This window comes from Asterias rubens, chromosome 17 (assembly GCF_902459465.1).
Source record: "Asterias rubens chromosome 17, eAstRub1.3, whole genome shotgun sequence".
In the NCBI taxonomy this organism is placed as follows: domain Eukaryota; kingdom Metazoa; phylum Echinodermata; class Asteroidea; order Forcipulatida; family Asteriidae; genus Asterias; species Asterias rubens.
The window spans coordinates 11,767,095-11,789,497 of record NC_047078.1 but is presented as its reverse complement, the minus strand read 5'-3'; the positions used below and the strand labels follow the sequence as shown (position 1 = coordinate 11,789,497).

The following is a 22,403-nucleotide window of genomic DNA, read 5'->3' as shown; positions in this document are numbered from 1 at the left end:
TATTTTTGGTTTATGTTCCTGCCTTTAAAGTACAATACATTTGCATAAATGATCCCTTTGATAGAGAATTCTCAAATCTAGTGCACCCCTAGGGGCCAAGTTTATCAAGCTTGTTTAATAAGCAGAAAATACCACTCAGCAATTTTCTCCGCTAAGCAAACATTGAGTAGTGCACCAGTCGCAATTACCTATTTCTGTTTAGCAATATTGTCCGTGCTAGGCTAGTTTTTGTGCTTAAAGGCTTTATACACTTGGGCCCTGGTCAACAGCTGTCTTTGTTGATGTGTGGGAACTTTTTTGTTACTGCGAGGCTTTAAAATGGTTCGGGCCTATTATCGTTGGATGCTTTTACCCAAAGAATCGGCGTTTTCGGAATCAAGGACTTCCGCGCTTACGTTCAAGCGTATTTCACTTTTACAAAAAATCATGGATTTGTTTGCTTGATGTGCGCATGCATACTCCAAAAGTTACCGGGCATTTCTCCCCTATGAGCTGAAAATGACAATCATAAGCGCAGAATTGGGCACTTCTTAAATGTTACAGTACTGCTTCAGGGCATGCTATTTACCCGCAAGTGGGACAGGGTGTCAGGGAACATAACTTTCCTTTGAGTATGCCACCTAACCAAGAGTCTGTAAAATTGTTTTTATTAGCACAGTGTTTTTTTTAGTTATTAATAATTAAGCCCGATAGTTTAATTCCGGATGTTTTCAAATAAATCAGTGTCATTATCGAATATGAAAGCCACTCTTTTTGGTAGCTAGCGCCTCAGAGCTTTTCTACTGTGGTTGTCCCACAATAAGTTTTAAGACATACAAATTTAACCTAAAATCAAGGTGCGATGTATCAATGTTTCAAAGCAGAAAACAATACAGATTCTCTATGTCAACCTCGTGTAGCGAAGCTACCTCGTTACCAGGTTGATGACGAGACTCACTTGTAGAAATCTATGCATCGGAGAAGAATAATCAATGACGTCAAGGTTGTGACTAGAGTGGCTCTGGTTGAGGGTGCTGTATTCCCTCCATCGGTGTTCTGCCAGCTTTTTGCTGGAAAAAAATATATATATATATATATATTTATAATGAATAGGGTAGATGGCCTTAGCTTTCGATCCAATCCGGACCTTCTTCAGAGGCATAAAACAAGTACAAACAAATACATACCCATTTATAGAAAAAGAGAGGGGGAAAGGGATTAAGGAAAGGATCCATATATCAAACAACTTAACGAACCGTAAGGTCCGAGGGTATATGCAAAAAAAAGTTAATGACCTGACGTTTCGACCCTAGTCTTTCTAGGCTAAAGAGAAAGACGCTGCAAGGATCGAAACGTCGTCAGGCCATTAACTTTTTTTTTTGGAAGACAAAAAGAAAACATCAAAAAAATCAAGCATCATGTGTTGCTCGTGACGAATAAGAGCTGACGATAAACGATAACAAAGGTAGTCTTGATTGGCGAGGTTTTGTTTACGAACTGCCCAAAGATCGTGTTCGAATCACACCCGAGTAATAATGCCTGTATTTGTTTTATAAAATAACTTGTAAAAGTACTGCAGAGTATACAGTGCTAGCACGCGTCGGTGAATAGATTAAATCAACAATTATGATTACGTTTGTTTTGTAAACATAGTCGTCAATGTCACAGCAGGGGAATAACTGGAGAAGAGATATCTGTGGCGAACAAACAAACCTAGTTTGTAGGGGAAGAAAACCAAGCGTTGGCCTCATTCGAATTTGATAGCCATATGGCCTCAAAATAATGTACAGTAGAGATATTTGAGAGCCCAATAAAAGGGGCCAGGCCGTGTTGCTCCCACAAATCATACTTACCGGGTTGATCGGGGTCCTCTCTTTCTTTGGTGCCCTCTGTAAGAAAAAGAAATAAATCAACAACAGTCATATCACTTAAGACTGTTTTTGTATGTTTGTGTTCCTAGCCAACTGTTTATTGGTCGTAGCTCTAGACTAGTATTAGCTGAGTATTATTTTTTATTCATGCAACACTTCTTTGTTTTATATTTTGTTCAATGGTGGCTCGACTCGACCACGATCCTCTTTGGTTCAGTTAATATTATTTAGTTCTCAACGCTTTGCTTCCTACATGGATCTCTCCACAGTGTCAGCTTTGTTCTTCAAACCTATATTGTGAAATGTATACTTTGCATTTTGCAATGACTTTCTTTTAGTGGATACTATCTTTTGGTTCTTGATACAACTGTGGAAATAAATAAACCTTGGAATATCCTACACAAACTGTTTGCCAAAGGAAAATGCTGATGACGTTTCAAGTCATGTATTGCAATGGTGTTTGAGCCTTATGTAAAATCGGTTAGCAGTGACCGATACTTAACACAAAATAGTGAAATCGAAGAAAAAACAGATAGCCGCAGTATTTTTAACGGTTTATGAGAAAGTAAATCAGTCATTCAGTGGTTACCAAACCTACTTCCTCTGCAATCTGAGATACTTATAAATATTGCAATAGATTCATCTGTATTGCAAAGTTCAGCTGTTGTTGTCAGTTTCCGGCCGCAGTTTTACGTGACAAACGTAACATACAGATAATTATTTTGATTGTCATTATCGCCCACATACTGATAGGGAAGTATGCATGATAAAGTGGATAATAATGAGCATTTAAGTAAATTAACATCACAAGGACGGAATAACTTTAAGGTGAGGGCTACACCTAACTGGTTTGTTCTGTCGACCCAGATCCACTTCCACCAGGGGCACGGTTGCCACCTACTCCTGGGGCTGATAGGGTTCCATCCTTCACAGTCCTTAAGGATGTAGGCATGAGTTGAATATATACTATAGGAGCTGAATGCAATGCCTTCCCATTCTTCTACCCAGTTGTAGATCTTTGTAATGCATTCAGCTTCTTTTTCATGCACACAGTCATGATTTTTTTCCCTTTTAGAATTCGAATTCATTTATAGATATTCAAGACAACACTTTGAACATTCTTAAGTTGATTTTCTACTACGTTTTTGAAGAAGTTAAACGTTGACTAGCTGGCGCGTTTACGAAATTGAATAAATCTTACGTCGTTATATGAAGTTGATTGATCTTATTTGACCAATGACTGCTAAACAGGTGAAATTAAGTTAAGTCTCTTTACTTCTTTTGATTTTGAATGCTGGTTCAGCGGAGCATTCATTTCCAAATAACATAGAGGCTGGTTGTTATTAAGTGGATTAAGTTTAAATTGGTCAGGAAAAGACAAATTTTAATGATAATGACTTACTTGACGATGATGATATAGACCCCTGGATAGCTACATCGTTAGGTGTCGTTGTTTCTTCTGCAAACGAATAAAAGCAAGATCAGAAAATACAGAAATGGCAGTAAGTCCATAGAACAAAACCATAAGTTGAACAATGTTAGTAGACATTATGACAACAACTCAAAGATAGTAGAGGCGGAATAAAGGAAATTAATATTAAACACGTTTTTGTTCTGTTGACGTGTGGGGATGGGAAGGGGATTTTAACTGAAGAACAATTAAAACTCGTTTTCTTGGACACTGAATCCTTTACATCCTCGATATTTTAAAGAATACCTTTCCATTGACAAACTATTGGAGGCGCGCTTTACTATGATACAATCCCCATATAATAACCACACATTGTAAGGGCTACGCACTAATCCAAACTTTATTTCATTTTGACCTAAAATATTTAGCCCGCGTATTTGAAACTGAAGCTTGTACCTCGAAGGGGCTGTTTGGGTATGTCCAACTTTAGGCAGTCAAAGATAAGGATTTTTTTTAACGTGGCCGATGCTTGCGTTTTAGATACATGTCATACAAATAATACTAAGTTCTTACTATAATAGCGTTTTATCGGGCAAACATTGTCACAGCCACGTCACGGTATACTGTTTGTTTGACCCCTTGTTAACAATTATAATCATTGAGGATTGATGCTCCTCGGGAAGTTAAGAAAGATAGAAGATTTGTTTAAGTTATGCGCCCGCGGCACCCCCAGATGTTGCACTCCCCCAGATATCACGTGCGTTCGTTTAGCTTCCCTGGGTCGACCCCGGTGTGTGGCGTTTTTTTTTTCCAGGACGAACGTGGGTAATTATCTGCACACGTTCGTCCTGGGAAAAAAAACCGCCACTCACCGGGGTCGACCCGGGGGAGCTAAACGAACGCACCCAAAGAAAAGAACATCAAACTTATCTAAATCTTCCCTTAACAAGTGTTAGTTCTAAAGATAAAGTTAGTGTTAGACTATCAAATCAAGAAGGCTGTTAAAACATGCAAATTAATAAGTAAGCGTACGCCAAGCAATATTTTATTGCATTTCATCAAAGCATGTGTTTATCAGCAATTATTATATCAAAGCTGCAATCTGTTGCAACATCATTGCATTAATATTTGAAAAATATTGTTCTTGACTTTAATGACGTCAAGGACATTCTTAGTGACCAAACACAGATTCAAACGGGTAAAGGTTGCTATAGAAGCTAATGAAAGCGGACTTTTGCGATGAGAATTAGCAACACACAGCAACCTTGCAAAAAGTGGCTTATAAGTCAATAGCAAAAATCATGCATTGGGCAAAACAAATAAACATGTTGAGCGTCCTGGGGTCGATGTCACAAAGAGTTAGGACTAGTCTTATCTTGAGTTAGGACCAGTTACTCATCCTAACTTAGGACTACGCATACATTTGGTATATCTCCTAAGACTAGTCCTAAGTCCTAAACTCTTTGTGAAATCGATTTTTTTTTTTTTTTTTTTAATTGAGGGCCCCCTTTTTCAAAATGGCCGCCCGATACATTTTTTAACCTGCTGGGCTATTTTTTTTTCAAAAAGTGCTAATTTCGTCGGCGATCGTTAACATTTACCCTTTTTCGTTAAAAAAGAAAATTAAAAAAAAGGAAAAGGGGACGCAGAACATGCTTTTTATTTTGCCTTTTGTACGGACAGATCGCATAATGAATGCCTATTAAAATAAAGAACAAACAGCAATTGTCATTGTGTGCTTGTGGGTGTGACATTACCTGTGATGTTGCTATCACTCTTGGCTATCGGGTTGAGTGTAGTGTGCAGGAAGTGCAATGGTGCGTACAACATAACAATTTAATACACATTATATCAGTAGCTTGATTTCACAAAGCACTAAGATTCATTTTAAAGGCACTGAACACCTTTTGTCGACAAATACCAGTATTCACACTTGGTGTATCCCAACATAATATGCATAAATTAACAAGTCTGTGGAAATGTGGACTCAGTTGGTCATCGAAGTTGCATGAAATTCTGATTTAATTCTGACATGTTTTGCATTGATTATTCATTTTATATCTATCTAATCTGTTTTAGTAAATTCTGTTCCATGAATTTCAGAAAAGGCAGAATACTTAAGTATTGTCAAACTTATTGCAGCGGTAAAGTACAAGGCTGTTTCAGAAATGGGCGAACTCCGTGTAAGCCATTTCACACAAGCGACTGGGACCTCCATAGAAATCTCGGTTTTGTGAAGAAATTACAAGAAGCATGACTAAACATAAAAAGTACTGAATATTTAGATATAGACACAACTCAAACTGAGATTGCAAAGTTTCCAAATTGCCGCTGTTAAGAAATAATGTAGTCGACTTCCTTTAATAGTGGAACTACTTTTTAGCTTGTATTCTCAAATATTTTGAAGGGACTTACCCAGAGCGGTGTAAATCGTTAAATTTACGGCATCACCATCTCCGTATTCATTGACCGCATAGAGCTGGATGTCATAGGTCGCATTATATCGAAGTTCATTCAGGACACAGTATTGCTGAGCCTTGGTGGAGTCTGGGAACATGACCTCTTCAAGAAAATTACTCTCATCTTCTAATGAGTAAACCTTTCGTCTGTCTTTTGTAGACTGTATGTAACGGAAGAACAATGAAGATTTGAACCATCTCGAATTGTTTTTGTTTTTTTGTGGGTTTTTTTTGATGATCTTCCCATCAAGGGAACTCGGCAAACTCCCACACTGGAGACACCAAGCTTGCTACAGCCAATCTTTCGCCTACAACCAATGATTTAAGCTGATATGATTATGAATTGCACAAATCAAATTGTTATTCAGTAACTAGACGAAAATACTTATTCTAGGCATTGTAAACATCAGCGGTTATGTTTGGGGTTCGAACCCACAACCACGGTTGCAATTCCTGCAATACACTGGGTTCTTTTACATGCGGTGTTACACAATACATGGGACCAACTGTTTTACGAAGCAATGGTTCAGTGTCTTGCCTGATGACACAATTAGTGTCACTACTGGGGATTCGAACCCACACTCTGCTGATCATAAACACCAGAGTTTGAATTCGGTGCTCTTAACCGCTTGGCCACGACACCTCCGTTATAGAAGTATATAAAGCCGCCAAGTCGGAAAAGCCCCAAGACAAAGGTATATGGTGCAAGACAAGAACCTGTTTATAACTTACGTCTCTCCACCAACCACGGTACCGGATTTGATAGTAGTTAACTGGTATGGTGCCTGGGTAATTTGGAGGCTGACCATTCTGCTGTGTCCATGTCAACTTGTATGCATGACGCCGGTTACCAACTGGGCTACTGGTAATGACGGGCGCCATCGGTTTACCTAAAACACGGTTAGTAGAACAAATAATCTGTAGTTTGCTTCTGAAGCAACGTTATTTTGAACAATAGGCCTAATTGTACAATTGTATGGGCAAGTGAAATAGAAAATGGACCGGGATCAGTGTTTGAGAGTCCTGGAAAAGTCACAAGTTGTCTTTTAGAAAATAGTCATCAACACTTTATCTTACAGATTTGCAAGTGAGTTTAATTAGACGTGTACAGATTGGTAACAGTGGGCTGCACACTCCGCAGGAGTTGAAATGGTTTTAGTAATTTCCGAAAATAGGGTTTGACACCTTTTGTGGATCAAGTTTTTGGCTATATCATGAATCCCACTATCATATGTAACTGCCGAAGTTTCAGCTTCATAGTCGTCAAGTAAAACAAAACAAAAATCACATGCTTTCAAAAGAGTCAGAAATATCCGTTTCACATGCTGAACTATGTTCGTATATCTCTTACCACTGAGACGAACATTATTGTCTTTAAATTATTTTACTCACATCTCGGCAAGTTAACGTTTCAAGGGGAGCTTTCCACCATGTTATCTATACCAGTGTAAATTTAATGGAATGAGTGTGTCCGTTTGTGTTGTTTGTTTTACAAAAAGTACACAACACTTTAAGTTTAGGGGACACGTCGACCTTGATAGGGTCACTTGGTGTGTTAAATGCGTTTGTAACCGTTTTTTATAATTGAATATGGTTAGAAATATGTTTTAAAAGTAGAACATAAAAACACATGCCTCAAAACTGCGTGGTTTCCCTTTTACTCTGCGAACTAAACATGGTCAGCCATTTTCTGGAGTCAGAAATTTCATACAAAAATTGGCGTGCCGTGTTAATTCAAGACGTATAAGAAAAACCATGCGTTCGAGGCATATTGTGTGAACTATTATACTCTTTTTTTACAACATATTTCCAACCATGTCCGTTTTATAACAAACGGTTACAACGCTTTTCATAGACCAACTCGCCCGATCCAAGGCAACGTCCATTAAATTATAGATGTGTAGTTTACCACTGAGGTTGATGTATCCAACTGATGTACCAAGGAAGTTCGTAGCGTGGCAGGAGTATGTGCCGTAATCCCGGTCTGGATCCACACTCACAATAACTAAACTGAATACACAAGATGAAAACATAAACCAAAATATCAGTAACCTTGCCCTTCAATGATTTCGGTGACTGGTGAAATCATTAGGTTCGTTTTTCACGCAAAGAATTCATCATTCATGGCTTAGAAACACCTTTGGAGAAATAGCAGTTTTATTCGAGAAAAAAATTGCTTTTTATTCGGTGATTAATGTAACTTGCATGGAGCTTTATACTCTTATTCATTTTTTTTAAGGAGAAATCGGCCTAGGAATGGCAACAACTTCAAGGTGAGGGCTGCACTTATTTTATTTGGGCTATCGACCCAAACCAACTATTATACCAGGGTACCGTCACCTACTCATGATGCTCAAACAGGGTACCCCTTGACAGTCCATGAGGTTGTAGGCATGGGTATCATTCACTCGGAGCCTGTTTGCTATAGGGCAGAATGCAGTCCTTTGTGTACGAAACAATTATGGTTAAGTGCCTTGCTCGAGGGCCGAGTGTCATGACCGGGATTCGAACTCACCCTCTTCCGCTGACAACACAAAATACACCCACTCACCGAACTCGTTCTCACTACTGGCTAGTAGTGAAGCTTTGTAGTTTTGTTCATTATTGAAGCTATTTTTATTACGAATATCTGTAGATGCTTTTATCTGTAAATGCAGTCTTCATACCAGTTGTCTCGTTTTCGATACTCGGGACTTGCACAATCCTTACGAAATAAATAATTCGACTTGCACGTGACACAATAATTAGTCTAGCTTTGACATTTATAAAGTAATTATGACCCGTGGGAGGTGTTGACCCGTGCGAGGTGTTGAAGCCAGACAAGTCAAGTCTAGTGGCCGTGTCTTATCATCGATAAGTGCATGTATGGAGCGCGTCTGGGGCAGTTAATCACGCTAAGTATAGATCATGCATACATCAGCAATCGTTAATTCCAGTTCAAAAGAAAATTACGCATATAACACACAAAGCAATAGTTTGTGTATACATAAACGATAGCTTAGGCACCGGTACACATTAATTAATCGTAAAGTAACGGGGTGCAGCTTTATAAATCATTCAAATCTCGTTAATATTCGCGATGTTTTGACCCAGGTGCGTTTGAGTAGATTTTTTACCAGGGCCGCCGACTGCTCACTGAACACTTGTCCATAATTGAAAACGTGACTACACACGGACAGATCGGTCCGTAAAGCAACGTAGTTGTGGCGTGTCATAGCCTGCGGTTTAGGGCACCAAATTCAAACTCCGGTGTTTCTGATCATCAGAGTGTGGGTTCGAGTCCCAGTCGTGACACTCGTGTCCTTAAGCAAGACACTTGACCATGATGCTTCGTCCTTTTGATCCTGTTTTTTTTATTATTTTTTAGTGTACACAATGGGTATGATTAGGCTCAGGATTCGGTATGATATGAACTCATAATTATTATTGGAATTCAAGTATTTTAACAGAACAAGCATAATAGCAAGGGGAGCAAAAAGAAAACGAAATACTTACACATTTCTGACAAGTTAACGGTTTGGAGCAACGCCATGCAACGTCATGCATAACGTGTACACAGAGTAAAGTCTACGCAGAAGTAATGGATTGTCAGATTGTGTGATTGTTTTAAGATTGTCGGACATAAAAAATGGTTTGACATAATGTATTGTCGAACATAATGGTTTGTCTGTTATAACAGTTTGAAGGACTCAAGGGACTGCTGGACGTATGGGTTTGTCGGACATGTAGGTTTGTCGGACAAGTTGGTTTGTCGGACATAATTAGTTTATTGGTTTGTCGGACATATTGGTTTGTCAGACATAATCGTTTGTCAAAAATAATGGGTGGTCTGCAACTATGGTTTGTCAGGCATACTCGTTTGGACATAATGATTCTTCGAAAAAGAGTTATGCCAGACACAAAGGTGCAGAAACCGTTTGTCGGACATGGATAATGGATTGAGCATAATACAAATTTTTGAAACAATTGGTCAAATGATCAAGATTGGTTGTTGGACAAAAATGGTACATTAAGTCATGGTCCATCACCAATTTGTTTCAGAGCAAAGTGCTCATTTTATTATTATTGGTGTTAGCGTTACAACAATCTTCATGCATTTTCAATTTATGTCATTCAATACATGCAGGGTCAATTGGGAACATGTAACAAGCATGGGAACACTTTTTAATGGCAGAAACAAGTTTTTTTTTCTGTTTAAGTCGATGTAACCAAACTAAGCTTTGGAGATGCAACAGCATGGTACCTTCTGTTTAGTATAAATCTGTGTACACGATTGCTTTTGCAAATAGGGAACACTACCATTAAAGATGGTGGATGCATTATACAAATTCTTGCAATTGAGCACTCGGAGCTTTCGGCAGCAGACTTTCAGGTGTGATGGAAAACATTTGAGAAAAATTCGGGGTATAGTTTTCGCTACGAGGTCAATCGAGATTAACTTGATAATTTATTAAGAGAAATATCTTTTTAAACAGACGCTATTCTTTTTTTAGATAACTGTGTTTCAATGTTTGTTCACTGTTCGCCTCTCCGAAAAAGAGGAAAAAAGGTCACAATAAATTATTTATCTTCGTTTCCGTTTGAAACGTGTACGGCTTTACTTCACTCGAAATCGAGTTGAAAGTACCCGTCTTTCACTCTAAGAAGAGTTGTCCGCCATTATGGCTCTTTGCAAAAGTGATAAACGCGGACACAACGAGTGGTTTTCACTTGTTTAACTATAGGCGAGTACAGATTATGATAAAAAGTGTTTCAAACTCATGTATAGACCAAATTCTACAATTTATTTTACTAATTTTAAAACAACCATCATGCCTGCTGCCATAGCTTTTCTAAGAGGCTAGGTGTTAGTAAGAAAAGAACAAGATACACTTGTGCGAAGTGCGCAACATGCACTACCGGAAGTGAGCTACAGGATGATGGGATAGATTGAAACAAGACCGTGATGGCTACTTGCCTAGTATAATTTCCACCACAAAACAGAGGAATCCTGGGTTAGTAACATAGCAAGAAAAAAAGGAATTATGCAAAGTTTGCAAATGCAAAGACAACAGACTTGTATAATTATAATGCCACTAATGTCAAACAGCGCCCTCAACAGCGTTTTATTGTTTGACATCAGTTGGCTTTGAATAATTATTCAAGAGAATATAAACGTGACACAAATTTGTTGACACTTGAGAACTTAAGTAGTTAACCGAACAAGTGAAGCGACGAGTAAACCCAATTCATGCAAACAAAACCCGCTCAAAACTGTCTACCTATACATCACCTACAAACTACCATTAAATAAGTTGTCAATACACACCGGGACTATAATAAAATACAACACAACCCGGGGGGGGGGGGGGGGGTCGGGAGACACAACAATAAATGTTTATTTGTCAGAGAAGCAGTTGGATAACGAGGGATAGGAAGCAAAACATTACTGTGGTAGTACTAATTAAAAAACATAGAATTATAACATAAAAATTAACAATTATTAACTGAAACAAAGACTAACATGTACAACCAATCAGTGTGTTACTTCTTGTTGAAAAAACATAATTTTACACTATTCACTCATTGTTTTCGACAACGAAAAAAAAACGGAACAACCAATAATGTTTCTTTTCCCCCTTTGTGATTTTGTAAACAAAGGCTTCGGGTGAGTGTCCACACAGCTAAACAGAATGAACGAAGTTTCTCAGACAAACACCGTCCAAGTTCATAGGTTTAAGATGCGAATTTTGGGTTATTGGGGTATAAATATAGTTACTCAACAAAACATGCTTAGATATAAACTGAAATGACAAAATGTACTAAAGTAAGAATCAAATCAGAACACAGAACATGTGTGCACCCACACAACAATGTACAATTACACTTACAAACTGTTAAAGTAGTCATAACCAATAAAAACAAACTTCAGTATTCGGGAATCAAAGAATGATTTATTGTCTCACGTTGTTTGCTTTCTGGGCGAGTTTTTGATGGCACCGCTAGGTGGGTCCAGTGTGACTCCATCTTTCTTCCATGTGTATTTAGCTTTGGGATAAGCATCCACGCCACACCGGAGCTGCCTGTACTCACCCGCTGCTGCTCGGACATCAGTCACAAGAGCGACAACTTCTGGTTTATCTGGTTACACAATGGAAACGGGATGTGTTTTAGGAGTTTTGCATCGGGGATAAACAATTCTATTTTGCTTTTACCTTTGCAGAACACTTGTGGATAAAAGTCGTTATTGTTAGTTAAATAACTACTGCTCTAAACAGAGAACCAACCCCGGTGAGATTCGAACCGGTGTAGAAGGCGAGTAAATGTAGCACTACACCACTAGACTGCCTTGGATTGGTCTAAAGGCAAAAATAAATACCCATTGTCACAAGTTTTCAAACCCTATCTCAAATTGGTTTCCGTACAAATATCTTTAATTGGATTACTTGTCCATTTTGCTCCTTGCACAGTGCGTTCAGTGAAAATGAAACAAACAAACAAACTTACATAAACAGACTCCAGAAGACGATCGGAGCATACTGATCGAAACGTCAAGTTGGTTCTCAAAACAACCCCAACTCAATTAGAGAGTGTCATTACCGAAACCTTACTATATCGTATTTACATGTAATGGTTCAAATCCTAAACTTACAGTTGACTTTGATGAACACTGGTCTGATATCTGGCGCTTCGTTGTATCCATTCTCTGCCGCACATTCGTATTTACCAGCCTGGCTTCGATTGATTGACTCAATTTGTAGTGTCACGTTCCCAGCCGGTAGGGGAGGTTGTGGCGGTTCACGCCATTTACGCCATTCAATGCTAAAACAGAATATACCATAAAAGAGCCGTCGGTATTGGAGACCTTTTGGGACACGATTAAAGTGGCAGCAGATCTACCAGGTAAATATATTATTCTTGTAAGAGACCGGGAAGAGGGGTAAGAGGAGGAGGAGGAACAGGGGAGGAGTGGGGGGGGGGAAGGCAATTTATAAACGAACGCCTGAAAGTGCCATCGCTATTTTATTTTCGGGATGTTTTTAAAGACCAGTAGTTTTATTTTTAAGCGTGAAATCAACTGTTGAAAAGGAAACAAATCCAGCTGTTTTTGAAAATAAAAATAACTGACGTTGAATATAAACAAAAAATGCTCCGCCAAAAGTTGCTAAAAATAGAATTTGCATCTTAATTAAAGACCTTCAGAAAACGAGGCCAAGGACTTGAACCGACTACAAGCCACCTGAGCTCCTTTTAAAAAGAAAGAAAAAAAGCTGCTCTTAAAATAACCGCTCTTGCAATAAATAAATAATTAATTGCTCTAAAAACACGTTCTTTTCGAAAATGAAACCGTGTACTAGAATGATCTCGTACTAGAGGACGTGGTAAGACACTTTTAAAGGTATAGCTTTACACTATTGCAATCACTGACAACAAATGTTGGCATAAAAACTTACTTGTCAGAAACGGCTCCCAATGGAGCGTAGTTTTTGAGAAAGATGTAATTTCTCATATTTAGGCATTTAAAAGCACGCAAATTTTTGCAACAAGGATATTTTGTTCTTGGACTATTCTCTTGCAACTTCGACGACCATTTTGAGCTCAAATTCTCACAGAGTTAATATTTTATGCATATGTGGGGATATACCTAGTGAGAATACTGGACTTTGACATAAATACCAAATAAGTCCATTCATCAGTCGTTGATGGGCTCAAAGCGTTCTAACGTTAATGGTTACGGAACTTAACTCGTCTTGAGTCATTTAATTAAACCTACGTAAGGAATATTTTTGTGTTACATCGAAGGCAGTGCTTTTAACTTTAAACAAAATGCTGTAATATATAAGCTAAAAAGAGTTTGAGTATACACCAATCCAGGCGCGCACCGGGCGCGCAAGTGTTGAGCACCGCGGCCATTGCTGAGGTGACAAGTGCCTAGTTTTGTGCACAGAGACATAAGGAAATCAAGTTTCTTTTCTCTTTTTATGGAAATGTAATGTCTTTCTCGACAGTCTATGCGATTTCTCTGACATGGCTGCATGATATGACAATTTACTACATTCTTGCTATTGTTTAATTAAGCACAAAGGAAAATACTGAAATTCTGACAAAATCTCATTTTAGTGACTATTTTATGCAGTTTCTGCGTCTTTTCCCCCTAATTCACCTAAGACAAGCACCACTTTCATAATGATTCGGTTTCTATTTAGTTGCAAATTTTGTAGTCAGTGATCTTCATTAGTATATCATGATGTCCTGTTAAGGAAAATGTGATAGTCGTTGAGGAAAACATTTCATGCCCAGTATAAGTGAAAAGAAACATGATTTCCTCATGTCTTTGTGCACAAAACTAAGCACATGTACACCTCAGCAATGGCGCACGGTGCCCAACACTGCGCGCCTGAATTGGTGTGTATAATTACCTGGGTGATGGGGACCCGTCACCTACACATATCAGTTCAACTGAATCCGTCTCGTTGTATGTGAAGGAAAACATTCTGCCATCCCGTTTTCCATTTTTCACTGGTACAATATCACTAACGGTAGCTTGAACTGCAATGAAATAAAAATAGTATAGGTTTTCTCGGTCATTTTCGGCAAATGGGCAGCCAATTTAACCACCTACTGAAAATGGTCATTGGATTTCGTTTTATGATCAGTCAAATGTAATGTTGCGTCATTCGAATTAACAAAATAATCATTCAATTTAAAATTCATCAAAGCAGCATTCAAATTCGCAGACGCTTCTTGAGGCGGGTGTGTCACGGAAAAAAAATGACGGTACGCTAAATTGAACAGAGTGCAAAAGAATTTGACTCGACTCGAAACGAAATTGAATGGCCGAATTCTGAATTTGAAACGCAGTAACAACTGGAGAGACAAAACAGCTTTAATTCGAACGCATGAAAATGAAATTGACTGCTCATTTGCCGAATTTGACCGAGAAAACCTAGTGGCTTCTTATAAAGCGCACAAATCCGTCACTCAGTGACGCTCCTGGCCCTGTAACAAGCAGTACTTGCAAGGTATTTGGGACCACGTTTGAATTATGAGACTTAATCCTTCCATAACACCATGTAAGTAAGGCATTGAATATAGTTTCAGTAGACAGGTTGTAACCGTGGGTGCAGAGAACGATAATAGTAAACCACCTTGCTCAAGGACACAGACCAAGCCTGCGAACCCACACTCAATTGATTTCATAACTACAATAACTTGAGTTCGATGCTCTTAACCAATCCGTCATGACACCAAAATACAAAGTGGTTGATCTTACCTACTATCTGTAAGGTAACACTCCATGCTAACTGTGGATCAGTGTTGACCTGGCATTCATAGATGCCCTCATCGGCCCTTCTTAGGTCATCAATTTGAAGGTTAAAAGTGCCGTTGTTGTCCGTCTCCAGAGAATAACGTGAATCGGGTGCGTTTAAAATCTTGTTTATTGAAATCATAACTAAAACGACAAAACAAATTCATAAAAATTACAAGTTTTATTCCAGAAACGAAAACATTTGAGCATGGGAGTGAAAGGATTGGTTTAGATGCACATTAAATATTTCGTAAATTATAAGTAAGTTATGTGTTTTGTATGTTGTCTTTGTCGCTCATTCATCAACAGGCGCATCGATAAGTCATTCTTGAATTACACCTTGATATCAGGGCAACATTTTTTTTAAAAGTATTACAACATATGCATAAAATAACAAAGCTTTGAGAATCTTGACTCAATTGGTCATCGAGGTTTCACGAGAATAATACTATAAAAAAAAGATATCGCACAAATTAATGTGTACGATTTCAGATGTTAACAACTATTTTGAGTGATTATAAATAGAGGCCAGTAGAGCCTTCAAACATGAACAGTTCTATTTTGACTGCACTTACTCGGTAGTGGCCTCATTTTCATCCACACAACATTGCGGTTTCCAAGATCCCTGACGACACATGTTAGCTTAGCGTTTCTGTCTCCTTCGTACTTTGATATTAGTAGCTGCCCGCCATCAATGTCGAAATACGGCTCACCGGGTGCTAGTTAGTAACATAACGGAAAATAGAGATAGGGCTCAATGTCGATCCCTGCGGAACACATTGTGAGGCACATTTTTTTTTTTTTTTTTTTTTTCGTGTGATACATCGATTTGTATCACAATTCTCTTATAAAAAGCTCTGAGATAACTCTTTCTGTTGGGACAATTTTAACACAGTCACACAGTCATATTGGTAAAAATGCCAACAATGCCACACAATTGCTTATAATGAAATTAAAGAACTGATGAACACTAATTTTTTTATCAGCGTAAATACTTTTAAGTTTCACTTCAAGAAAAACTCCCATTTTGAAGGTAGGTCTATAAATACTTTTTTGTAGGCAGATTTATACGAGCAAAAGCATGGGTTAATAACAAAATCCTTATAACTCATCTTATCGAGCTACTAGGAATGGGAGACTTTGGAATGCCAGGTGGCAGCAGACTTACCTGGTAAATGTCAATTGTTTACGTAGTTCTGAGCAGGCGCTCATTACTGAGAACAACAGACTTTACCTGGTAAGTCTGCTGCCACCTAGCATCCCAAAAGTATCCGATAGCTGACCATGGTCATGTCATTGCAAAAACTTAGGTTAACAACAATCAGATAGAACGCTTGGTGCTTGGTTAAGTTGTTTCGGCGATACAATTGTTTGCCTGGACGATCTTTCGCCATAATCTGACAAAACTATAATGCAGAGATGGTGCGTTTTGCATACAGTGTTAACAATCTTTTAAATTCAAGTGAATTCAACAAGCAAATAAATAACAAAAACAATACGTGCATATTACATGCAGTGAATATTGATTAGCGAAAGTGATGCATAACAACGCTTCGAGCAAGGGTGATCAATCAATGGATCGATTATATATGCACTATCAAAAAATAAAATAAACACACCCAAAGTTGCATGCAGAGGTATTGATAAGTCGATATTAATCAGCAGTTAATACATTATGTTAGTCTCGCACTACATAACTGGGTCCAATTTCATGACACCACTTACCGCGTTATGGACATAATATGCAATGTCGTCACAGTGAAGCCATCTTTACAGGTATTAATGCAAGTTATGCACCTGTGTACGTGCGACGCACAGGATGGTCCCAAGGATAGGCCATGCCCAATGACTCCATTTGGATACAATGATTTCATTGGATAGCCATGCTGTGCCGTAATGTTGCCATGATTGGTCCGAGGCGATGTAGTGTCAGTTTGCACTTTAAACCGTCTGCATGTAGCGTATGTGTGCATAATGTTGTGAACTTGTTGGTTTTGTCACTATGTTATGTGTGCATGTACGTGTGTAATGACTGCGAATCTCCGAATGACTGCGAGGTCCGGCAAGATCCGGCCTCCGGTCAGGCTAATATATAGCGTTACTCTCGACGTCAGATGTTCAGGCTTATAATGGGCCAACCAGAAAACTTCTTTTGATATTTAACAGAGGGCGCCCTACTCAAATGATATCAGTAGCAAGTCTATTCTGTGTTTGTTTGTGGGCCCATGAATAACGTACACAAAGCGCCACCGTAGGCGAATAAAACTTTGGTAAGTAGACTCATGAAACTGGATGCTGAATGTTTCGGAACTGGCTATGGCGAGGAAATGCACGAATAATCAACTTAGCCATTTCGTAGCCGAAGTCGCTCCGGTCGGGAATTTGCTCAACACCAGGTAGAGTTTGTCTATACTTTACGGGACCTTATTAGCGCTTACGTGTACATTATATCGCTTAGAAAGTTAACATTTTCAAAGTCTTTGGTTGTGTGCTTTAGATTCCGTACCCATCAATCTTTAAAAATGCTGCTATTATCAGTATTTGAACCTCTCAGTATAAAAATGAAAAGAAACATGAAAAATGTTAAGGATAAGTTCCGTTATTTGTTTTTGTTGATAAAACTCTTCAAATAAAAAAAGGAGCAAGTTGTACGGTACAACATTTTTTTTCTTCATCTGAAGATAATTATGTTTAAAAAAAAAATATTCATGGAGGCAATTTATTTTGTTTTGTTTTTGTATGGGCGGGTTGAGAATGATGTTTTTTTTTTTTTTTTTTGGGGGGGGGACACGTTTTTTTCTTGTCAGCTGCACAGCATACGGCTGTTTCATGTAATATCTTTTTAAATAAGTCCGGCCAGCTCACAACGATTTTTGTTATGACCTTGATCACCTCAGGGGATGTTTTAAGACCATAATACGGATATTAACCCAAATTGATGGTGCCAAAAAGTAATTGAGTCAATATCTTATATTTATAAAATTATGAATAATAAAGTGCAAAAATAGAATCGAGAGTGCCTTCTATCGTTGAGCTATTTCTATCGCCAACTTACCACGTTTGAACCATGACCTCCACACTTGTTTGAAACGATCACTTGCATAAACAGTCATAACACCTGGTGTATAATGGTTCATGCATAAATTAATACATGCGGTTTAGTACAATGTTGTCATGCCACTCAGGTCATTCAGATCATTCAGTGCAATGTTGCAACTTCACGTCCCTCTTAACTGGTTAGAGGTTTATACATGTAGCTACTGGTTAGTTTAAAGACGCTGGACACTATTGGTAGTTGTCAAAGACCAGTCTTCTCACTTGGTGTATCTCAACATATTATGCATAAAATAACAAACCTGTAAAAATTTGAGCTGAATCGGTTGTCGTAGTTGCGAGATGTTAAAGAAAGAACAAAATACCCTGGTCACACAAAGTTGTGTGCTTTCAGATGCTTGATTTCGATACCTCAAAAACTTGAGGTCTCAAAATCAAATTCGTGGAAAATAACTTCTTTCTCAAAAACTATGTCACTTCAGAGGGAGCCGTTTCTCACAATGTTTTATACCATCAACCTCTCCCTATTGCTCGTAATCAAGAAAGGTTTTATGATAATAATTATTTTGAGTAATTACCAATAGTGTCCACCTTTAACGTGGATTGTTTATAATGTAACTAGCGACCAACTGTATTGCAAACTGTGGTATTGTGGGTGCAGGTGTGATGTGTACTCTATATCTATTTTCCATGTTTAGTTTGGGAGTAACCAAGACAAAACAAGCTTAAGTGAGGACTACGGAGTAACTTTAAACTAGATGGGTCGTTTTCAAGTTTATAAAATAATGTTAATAATTAAAGGTTTGAGGTTAATAAGTTTGTGGTTACGAAGCGATATATACAGCGGAACATAAGGATTAACTTCTAAGTCTTATGTCAGTTTTCGGGAGTGTTGTTATTTGGGGGACGATGAAATAACCAATTGATAAACCAGTGCTAATTTTTTAAACTTCGTATGCAAAAAAAATAAAATAATAAAAATCAGTAAATGGCAAGCTTCATAATTTCAAAAGGGGATATTCAGTTTTGTAATAGATTTAACGGAAGTATGAACATGCTAACGTTCCCATGCAGTATATTTGGGTTGCACATACATTAACAAACATTCCTGAGTTACACACGATCCGAATCCGGAATAAACAGCCGGAACCTGTGGTGTTTGAATCGTTTTACGGGTCAATCAATCTTCTTGATCCGAATTTGGATTAGTGATAATTTGTGCAATCAGATTCCATGTAACATGGCCCGGAGCACGGGTCAGATATACCAAAATGTTGACTTGAGGATCATTCTCGGCTGGGATATGGGTCATTTAATTTAACCACGATGGTTGTATGTTACACCGTCATGTTATAAGTTATAACCAAAAAGGTGGGAATGGCAAAATGACCAAAAGATCAATGGCTTTAAAAGATCACCGGTCATTAAACGGTCAACCCATAGTACGGATGATTGTTGACTCAGTTATAATTAGGAAGATCTATCAAAATCGGTTCAGCCCCCATTTGAAGAGACACCTCTTATATTAGAAGTTGTTTCTGGGTGCAAATACATTGGGATCTGTAATTATTTGCTGCATAGGTAGACTAGACATGATATTAATCGAGTTAACTTGACAAAATAGCACATTTTGGTTTCCATGCTTCTTTTGTTGTTTGTTGTGTATAATTATACTACAATATAAAGTATTCTCTCTTTTGACGAGGATGAATACACGTATCCTTATTAAACCTAACATTCAATTAACACATTATTAGTTAACATTCATGCATGATAATTTAAAGGCTACCTCAACTGGTTGGAACTTACATAATATGTATAAGGAATGCAAAACAAAGCGTTAGTTTATGGTTAGTCATCAAACATGCAGCTTTTAAATGGTAAATGAAACTGGTTAGTTAATGAGTTAGTTGAAGTTGTTAGTTATGGATGGTTATGGGTATTAGTATGCAATAGAACAGGGAACTAAAAACAGGATGGATTTCTGCCGAACCCATTCCGGATGGGGAAGAGGATAGATCACCATACCTACTGCCGTGGTAGTGGACCGCACTCTAACCATGCATCTCCAAAACCGGACGGTATCCCCCAATGCAAATTTCATGCATTTCCGGGAGTTGCGAGTTTCTGGAACAGTCGTCGACCCCACCAGGATCATATTCCTTGGCAGAACTGGTGCTATAAGGGTCGGGGTAATCCGCACGGGGCAAACAGCATAAATAATATAGCAAATCAATTTTCATCTTCAAAGGTTTGAAAAGTCAATCTTAGGGCCCGTGTTTAGTGCACGAATGGGATAACTTAAACCCCCCTTAGTGCAGTGTGTTCATACAATGAGAAAATACATTTCAGTTCAATCAGAACAACATTGAGTCAGTTAATTCACGTAAGTTCGGGGATTTACAGTTTGTTTATGAGAAATGCCAAAATGTCACAAGGCCGGACAGCCAATTCAATGTGAGGGCTATCTCTCAATGAACTTGCCATTCAGAACCAGTGATTTCATTCGATAAACGTGCTGTGACGTAAGCTTTTTATATATCTGTGTTTTGATTGGTCTGTAGTGACCTAAATCGTCAATACACATAGTGTTTTTATTGTTGTTGCATTTGGCAAGCCATACAGCTACATGTACTGAACTTTGACCTCACTGTGCAAAGAGTTACATGTACATCATGTACAGCTGAGACCACATGTAGTTTTTGCTAGCACTGAGTTGCACATGGTTTACTATTTCTCCATTTTTCGCGTTCGTTCTACTCAGCAATTGTCAGCGTATGTACAGCAGTTTTGTTCGTCAGTTGTATGAGTCAATTCGTCTTCGTTTCTCCGTGAAACTGTTTAGTCATTGTGAACTTTGTGAACACTATTTTTGTATTCTGTGGATTGGAATTGGTGTTCATCGTACCGTGCTACGGTCGGCGTTTTAACCTGTATTGTAGCACTCCAGTCTTCAGGACCTCGACTTTTCTCCGACCCGGTGTGCAGATATTAAGTGGTGAGTTTTATTAATATTAGACATCCTTCTAAAGTAGTTTTGACTGATTACTACAGGTCCGAGGTGACGTTTGGCCGCGGCACTTTTGCGGTCGTCTGCATATGGATCTAGGTGAAAGGTGAAGATGGACGGGGATTGACCTAGCTAGAGGCCACTCTCTGGCGTTAATCACGGGCCTCAAAGTGTGACGTCAGATGTTCAGGCTACTCTTAACCCAAATCAAATGTCACCAGGGACACAGTGCCACCCACTCCTGGGGCTGACACAATGTACAGTATATATGTAAGGCATGAGATCATCCACTAGAGATGAACATGTCTTTAAAACGCAGCGCCGACGAACCCCCTTAAAATAAGTATGCACATTGCAGGCATCTTGGGTATTTCTTTTGCACCGATTGTGTTTTGTCATGCTGATTGTTAGCTTATTATCACGATAACAATATAGACACATCCGAACAAAATGGCAAAATCGGTGTTAAATTGTTAATACAATCATCAGATAAAAAAATGCATTACATCGGCCAGCTGGAAAAACAATGAAACACTGTTAGTCGGTTAAATATGTTAGTAATAACAGTCATTCTTTGTTGTTGTTTGGTAGCTAGACGTGCTTTTAGTTCTTGCCATTCCTTTTCCAGTGGGTAATCCTACCTCCCTTGGTCGTGGTAGAAGCCTCCAGGCACCGTTTGACGTCCTTAGCTAGAGTAGGGCTACCTTGGTATTGTTTGTAACATTTAGCTGTCTGCTCAGTTTCTATGATTGCTGTGGAACCAAGAACCAACATGTCTTGCCTTGGGTGCTGATAAGCTATATAGGGCAAAATTTGGCAATAAATAATAATAATAATAATATTGGCTTCTCATAATTTACGCCCAAACCCGTCACTCAGTGACGCTCAGTGCACTTCCAAATTCAGTATTTTCCTTATTTTGAATTAAGAGACCTATTATAGCACCATGTACTGTTTTACAAGGTGCTATGGCGTAATATGCAGCCATTAAACCAGGAACACCGGCGAACACCCTCTCTTTACGATAAGTGCACTGGTTTGTTTAACGTACATTAACCAAACGGGACCAACGGCTTTACGTCGCATACGAAAGACGAATCATTATGGTAAAGTATCTTGACTGGGACGTGAACCCACACTCTGCTGATCAGAAACGCCAGAGCTTGAGTCCAGTCTTTTTAATTTGCATGACACTCCAATCAAATTAAACTAATGTGATACAAAAACTAATAAAAATAGATATAAAATAAAATAAAATAAAACATTTTAAAGAAACATTTAGTTTATAAAATTATCTCTTGACAAGTAGTTACAGAATTGAAATATGTTT

The 22,403-nt window shown here is 38.4% G+C and overlaps 1 protein-coding gene across 4 annotated transcripts in view; it reads right to left on the bottom strand.

The window, feature by feature from the left end:
• Positions 1-2: 2 nt before the first annotated feature.
• LOC117301345 (neural cell adhesion molecule 2-like) overlaps positions 3-22,403 on the bottom strand; it is a 37,105-nt gene continuing 14,704 nt past the window's right edge. Inside the window, exons 3-16 of one of the 4 annotated variants that reach the window (XM_033785258.1) lie at positions 21,715-21,870; positions 15,585-15,728; positions 14,974-15,153; positions 14,120-14,249; positions 12,352-12,521; positions 11,666-11,840; positions 10,678-10,710; positions 7,630-7,730; positions 6,453-6,610; positions 5,677-5,881; positions 5,019-5,042; positions 3,253-3,309; positions 1,833-1,868; positions 3-1,049 (exon numbers count right to left, since the gene is read on the bottom strand). In XM_033785258.1, the coding sequence (XP_033641149.1) occupies positions 934-1,049; positions 1,833-1,868; positions 3,253-3,309; positions 5,019-5,042; positions 5,677-5,881; positions 6,453-6,610; positions 7,630-7,730; positions 10,678-10,710; positions 11,666-11,840; positions 12,352-12,521; positions 14,120-14,249; positions 14,974-15,153; positions 15,585-15,728; positions 21,715-21,870 (1,685 nt within the window). In that variant the 3' untranslated portion in view covers positions 3-933. Of the gene's footprint in view, positions 1,050-1,832; positions 1,869-3,252; positions 3,310-5,018; positions 5,043-5,676; positions 5,882-6,452; positions 6,611-7,629; positions 7,731-10,677; positions 10,711-11,665; positions 11,841-12,351; positions 12,522-14,119; positions 14,250-14,973; positions 15,154-15,584; positions 15,729-20,091; positions 20,242-21,714; positions 21,871-22,403 lie in introns of all 4 variants that reach the window. The other 3 variants (XM_033785260.1, XM_033785261.1, XM_033785262.1) reach the window with 3 other exon arrangements.